This window comes from Manihot esculenta, chromosome 11 (assembly GCF_001659605.2).
Source record: "Manihot esculenta cultivar AM560-2 chromosome 11, M.esculenta_v8, whole genome shotgun sequence".
Lineage (NCBI taxonomy): Eukaryota > Viridiplantae > Streptophyta > Magnoliopsida > Malpighiales > Euphorbiaceae > Manihot > Manihot esculenta.
In genome coordinates this window covers 28,703,798-28,710,115 of record NC_035171.2, presented here as the reverse complement: position 1 = coordinate 28,710,115, position 6,318 = coordinate 28,703,798, and the positions used below count along the sequence as shown (strand labels likewise).

The following is a 6,318-nucleotide window of genomic DNA, read 5'->3' as shown; positions in this document are numbered from 1 at the left end:
TGAATTAATCGATTTTGTAAAATGAATTAATCGACTTATAATATAAATGAGTTCAGTTCGTGTTAGATTTCTAAATTTATTTAGAAGCTAATTAATGTTATCAAATTAAATAAGTATAAAATAAATTTTAATTTAAATTTAAATTGTAAAATTTTTATATTAAAATAATTTTTTTAAGTTATATTTTAAATTTAAAAAGAAATTTAATATAAAATACAATATCTTACTTTAAATAATATAAGCGGACCCACTTGGGCCCACATGTTTGCGCAAGTCAACAATGTACACGTAAAATGCATATTTTGAAGATATATCATAATTTCAAATAATAGTTTATTAATATAATATTTATTATAAAAAAATATAAATGAAATTAATTTATTTACAAAAATTAAAAAAAAAAGATTGTAATAGTACAACACTAGATTATCCCTTTGAGCATGAAAAGAAGGGAATTTAATTCGATTCAACTTAAATTTTAATTAAAATTAATTTAATTTGTTTTTTATAAATATTAAAATTTTAATTTTTAATTTATTCATTTCGATAATCAATTTTATTCGATTTTCATAAATATTAAAATTTTAATTATTTATTTATTCCATTCGACTTTGAATGGATTCAACTCTGAATTAAATCGACCGAATAATAATCACTATGTATTTTTAATCAGGACGTTTCTATTAAACCGGCAATTCTAAAGATATAGAAAAATGAAGATTTCTGCAAACTTGTACATCACAAAAGCCACAAAATTCGGTTGATTATGCAAACTTTTAGCATAATAGTGGAATGAATGAATGCGGTGCTCAATAATTTCTGGTGCTTTATAAGTGAAGTTTGGTGCTTTGTCAAAATCATCACTCTATCCTTCTAAAAGCATACAACCCAAAAACAAACGCACGCACGCACACACATACATACACATATGTAACAGCTAAAGCAACAGCTGGAAATAGATCAGAGGGCTCTAAACCATTCTGATATTAAAGATTTCATGGTGTGAATACAACAACACTACCAACCAACCTTGTGCATGCCATGTCGGTTCGTCTTGTATGTATGGCTTTACTGCCTGTTGTCTGTTTATTTCTGTTGCTTCATGCGGGAGGATGGAATTTTCTTGATTCTTGACAAGCAATTGTCTTTTGGCCTTGAATGAGGTAAGTACATTAATGAACATCTGGGATTGAGACGTTCGAGCCTGCGATATCAGAAAATGAAGCGAAACAATTATTAACGCGAAGATAAGCAGCAGAATCTAATATCAAAGAACATTATTAACGTGAAGACAATTATTAGATTATGCTGCTTATCTTTGAAGCAGGCCATTAAGATCAATGAGAATGCAAAGAAACCAGAGAACTGTCTAGCTACTATATATTTACGCTTCAGAGAAATCAGATAAGTCTTTTCTTTTTTTTCCCTTTAAAAAAAAAATCATCTTATACAAAAATGAAAGAATGACCCAAAAATATGTTGCTGGTAATCAAGATAGAGGAGAGTAGGGGCTGGAACTCACTCATAATTAAGGAGAAAATGATGCAGAAAGATGGAAATCTCAAGCTTTGCTAAATCATTTCCAGGGCACATCCTGCTTCCTGCTCCGAAGGGAAGGAAGGTTCCTACTTTGGCTGTATGATTCTATGTTCAATCGAAATTAAAGATGATCAACACGTTATGTAGATAAAAACAATGTATAAATATCCATATGTAATTAATTAAAGGAAGAAATAAGTGGAGAAGCAAATACACTTACATCCCACCGGGAAGGATTGAATTCCTTTGGATTTGGATAGACTTCAGGATCCAAGTGAACACTTCTGAACCATACAAGAACTTTCCAACCTTTGGGGATGACATATCCTGAATTCCAAGCCAATATCAAATCATTAAATCAAACATAAGTTTAATTTATTTAGATAATCTCTTCAAGTTTTTTCACGCCAAAGTTATGGGATTCGCATGACACATTGTTCCGAGATGCAAAGGGCCTTCTTTTATTGTAGTGGTGATCACATTTGAAATCAAATTGTTGTTTATTAAGACTAAAAAAAGTGTGAACTCACCATTCACCTTGACATCTGCTTTTGCCTCTCGGAATACCACAAGTGAGAACGTTATTAAACGAAGTGTTTCATCAATCACCTACAAACATTAAAATAGATCAGATGCAGAATGTATACTGAATGTTGATGGGCCGATCAACAAACATCATTGCGAATTACTTTAGAAAGATAGTGCATGTCTCGAACTTCTTTAAGTGTCAATCCCTTCTGTGTTGGTGGCCTCCTTCTTATGATTTCATACTGCTCTTCCTATATTTTGATTAAGCAAATAAATGAAAAGCAGGATACGAGTCAAAAAAAAAAATCCGAAATAAATTATTAAGAAATGACTAAGGCAACAGGGTCAATGAGACAAAGTTGCACTGGTACCTTTGCTTTTTGAAGAAATTCTGGGTGCTCCTGAAGCAAAATAGTAGCCCACATTGTGATATGGCCAGAAGATTCATGACCTGCATTCAAGTACATCAACAGTACATCAATTATTTCTTCGTCACTCAATTTTCTACCATTTTCATCTTCAACATCCATCAGAGCGTCCATCATGTCTTTCTTCTTTGATGGAATACCACCCTTCATTTGATTTCTGCGTCCATCTACCACAGATTGTAATGAAGCCACAAGGTTTTTGCGAGCCTGAAACTTAATAAGATAGTTGTTAATATTTAAGAAGATTGAAGAAAAAAAAAATTCGAGTTTCTATATACTTCCAAGCATATGTATGTCTAAGGTAAAAGGAAGATCACCCTGAGTGCTTTGTGGTAAGCAAATCCTGGAAGATTGATTGCCATGGCTCTAACCCCATAGTTAAGTACCGTGTATTCCCTCTCCAATGCCTCCATGACCGACTCACTCTCAGAGCTAAGAAAGATATACATTATGATCCTGAAAGTAAGTTTCCTGAGTTCAGTCAAGAATTCAATTTGTCTCATGGTGTCCCATTTCTCCAAGGCAGATATCACAATTTCTTCAATGTAGTTCACATAGAGGGACAGAGCTTCATGACCATTGACAGGAGACGCAGTCAACCTTCGAAGACGCTTGTGCTCTTCATAAGAAATACCAATGAAAGATTTCTTTCCAATGAGCTCCATGGTGGAGCTAGGCCAACCGGGCTTAAATGCATCATCATCAAGTAGTACTCTTTTGCATGTTTCAGGTGTCGTCACGAACACACTGGGCCTCCCAAACATGAAGCCCTTGTAAATACCAGTATGTCCATATCTGCATTAATTGTTTTGATTATTTACCTCATTTAGTTACATGCATATCTTTTATTCTTTTCCAAAATTGGGATGAAAAGCCCATCATTGGGCCCAATACTTTTAGCTGCACACTGTGGTCCAAGGGATGGAGGGTGGGACAAGAAAATCTTTGGTTAGATCATAGGTTGGATCCATATTCCCTTGGAGATTATGGAGTAATAATTGGAACAGTTAGTGTGATCATAATAACCATTCATTCCATATCTTGCTTAGCTAATTGCTAGTTGCCACTAAGTCTTTATCCTTAAACCATTTCAAAACACGCATACATGAAAACATTAATTGGTTTATATCATTCTATCCATCTATTCAGACCACAAAAGCCTTAATATCAAAATGATCAAGAGCCCACTAATCTTTTTCCACGTGAATTTGTACAGACTTCTACATATGTATAATTTTTCGATTGTGTTGAATCATGATTTGACAAACCACCACACTTTATCAATGAAGAAACAGAAATTATAGAACAACACATCCTCCACTACTTTCCTCATGTTAAAGCAACAAAAGTTGATTTTTCTTTTCTCTCTCTTTTTGATCTGTGCATTGGCAATTTAACAGGAACATCCTATATAAATCAGCTAAGCTTTTAACAGGACATAATCCTCCATCAAAACTTTCGGTATAGGCTAAGATGAGGTGCTTTTTCCATTTTAGTAGTTTGACAATATAGTAAATGGTACCTTATTTTATACAAAGAGACTCCTTGGTTGGAAAAGACAAAAAACCTAAGAAAGAGTATTAGCATAGATGTATTTTGCAGGACAAAATTGTAATCATAACTGAACCGAATCGATTGCAGTTTCACTGTTTAAGGCGACTGCTCTTTATATTATAGGGTAGTAATTTCCTTCAACAGTAACAATTTCAGACCAGATTACACATGAATTATCTTACCTAGGCAATGTTTATCAAATCCCATGGCTCTCATAATTCAACATTTTGGTTATTTGTCCTCTGATTACTTATTTTTAGATCAGAGATTAGATCCAGAATTGAAATGAGCATGTGTGATGGAAGGGACAGAATTAAAAATATGACTCATAATTAAAAATATTTTGTCACCTAATTATGAGTCATAGGTAAGGAAGAAAAAGAGACACAGAGAAGGGACAGACCGGACAGTGTGTATTGGACTGTTCCATCAGAATTTAGATGTAATCTAAGCAATGAACAAAAAAAGCTTAAAAAATTAACAATGGCAATAAAAATGACAAGAAAGGCCAGCTCTCTCACCCTGAAGCCTTCATTTGTCAGATAATTATATACTTTACAATTAAATTACCAGATTCAGAAGAAGATATTGGTTGATATTAAGTTGATATGAATCATAGGGTGATTCTAAAACAGTAAATGATTATTATAATGGAACTATGACAAGTAGATAAATAAATCAACAAAGATGGAGAGAAAGAACAATGACCTGGTGGTAAAGGAGTTCATGAAAGAATCAGGATCAGTGGATTTGAAAGCTCTGAGAAATGACCACATATTGCCAATGAAAGGCCAACCCAAATCACCTGGAGGCAGTGAATACTGAATTTCACCCAGTTTGGTTTCATAGAACCACCAATTAGCTCTCTGTAGAATCCTTCTCAGAGCCATCAAAGCAAACAGTAAGCATACAAGGATCATCCAAATGGAACCCATCTCCATAACAGTGAAGGGGTAGTCCACCAAGCTCTCCAAACTTCTGATCTTTGAAGGTAACAAAGAGACAAAAAAAATTTCAGTTTTAGAGAATCTCAGAAACCACTATCAGTCTCATGCTGTGTGCCAGCTCTGGCCACCTTAAAAAGAGAAAGTAGCAGAAAGATGACAAGAAAATGCACGAAATTTCTTTCTTTACTTTCAAACAAACAGTGGAAGATGTCTCCAAATGCAACTCACATGATCATCAACTATACTGATCATATCATTACAAAATTAAGTACAAAAACTGAAAATTATTATTCCTTAAAAGTTGTCTTTTTCTTTTTCAAATTCCCATCTTTATTTTGCAAAAACAAATAAAAAATTATGAAGATAGTACAACAAAATTATACAAGCAAAACTGGAATTTACCCACTAAGAAGTTATTTCTCAGAAACTAGCCTAAGAAAAGATTCTTGAAACGGTTTGGTTTTTTAGTTGGCTCTTCGCCGGAGGGTAACCGGAATGCAGGGGAAAGAATCTTCAAGCTTTATGGCCGGCGAGCTTTCGAGCTTCTCGTTGGAAGGAGCTGGGAGTCATTCATTTCCCTCTAAAATGGGTGCATAAAAACCGAAGACGAACCTCCACTGTACCTGAAAGCGAGGGTTGAATAGAATAATCCACCGTTTAAAATTAAAATGAATGAATTTTTTTTTAAAAAAAAAAAAAGTTAAAACGAATGTAGCTTTTTTTAATTAAGATATAATTTCTAAAATTTAATTGAATTTACTATTAATTCTGTTTATTTTAATAGTAAATAATTTAATTTTAAATTTTTTATTTTATAAATAAAATAATAATTTGATTAAATTTATTATTAATTAAATAAATAAGGTGAGTAATTCTTTTTTCATTTCCAAGAGACAGAGGTGGCACAACCAGGAGTTGGAGAGAGTCAGACGCTGCGGTTACCAGCATATTATTACGTCGTTTTGTTTTCTGCTTCCTCTTCCGCCTGTATTCTTTACGTCATCTTCCTCGTCATTTGTTTCCTATTTACTATATTTATTTGGATTTTTTTATTATTTTCTATAAGCTTTTAATTTCAATTATTTTTATTTTCTCCATCTCTATAAAATTTTTTATTGAAACTAACTCAATATTTTTAATCAAAATTAAATATAAATATTTTTCTTTATGTTTATTTAATTTATAAATAATATATATTAATTATTAATATGATAGATTATTAAAAATATTCATTTTTTAATAATTTTAATATATGCAATGAAACTTGAAATTGTATTTTTTTTTTAAAATCATGAAACTCGAAAAAGTTGGAGTGCAAACCT

General features: G+C 32.4%; 1 protein-coding gene across 2 annotated transcripts; it reads right to left on the bottom strand.

Moving 5' to 3' along the window:
• Positions 1 to 740: 740 nt before the first annotated feature.
• On the bottom strand, positions 741 to 5,605 carry LOC110626020 (ent-kaurenoic acid oxidase 2). Of its 2 annotated transcripts, none has more exons than XM_021771747.2 (9): positions 5,399 to 5,605; positions 4,758 to 5,024; positions 2,813 to 3,290; positions 2,439 to 2,702; positions 2,229 to 2,318; positions 2,070 to 2,148; positions 1,760 to 1,866; positions 1,523 to 1,644; positions 741 to 1,204 (listed from the first exon to the last, which is right to left on the bottom strand). In XM_021771747.2, the coding sequence occupies exons 2-9, from the start codon at positions 4,988 to 4,990 to the stop codon at positions 1,087 to 1,089; spliced, it is 1,491 nt and encodes a 496-aa protein (XP_021627439.1). In that variant the 5' UTR covers positions 4,991 to 5,024; positions 5,399 to 5,605; the 3' UTR covers positions 741 to 1,086. The 2 variants fall into 2 exon arrangements, with proteins under 2 accessions (XP_021627439.1, XP_021627437.1); XM_021771745.2 differs by having other exon boundaries at positions 4,758 to 5,027; positions 5,399 to 5,604.
• Positions 5,606 to 6,318: the final 713 nt, after the last annotated feature.

Bases quoted from the DNA above. Each gene is read 5' to 3' on its own strand.
- LOC110626020 (XM_021771747.2), bottom strand. From the start codon at position 4,990: ATGGAGATGGGTTCCATTTGGATGATCCTTGTATGCTTACTGTTTGCT. The intron at 1,645-1,759 runs GTAAGTGTATTT...GATTGAACATAG, and splicing joins TCAATCCTTCCCGGTGGGAT to AATCATACAGCCAAAGTAGG. The intron at 1,205-1,522 runs GTGAGTTCCAGC...CTGATATCGCAG, and splicing joins CATTTTCTCCTTAATTATGA to GCTCGAACGTCTCAATCCCA.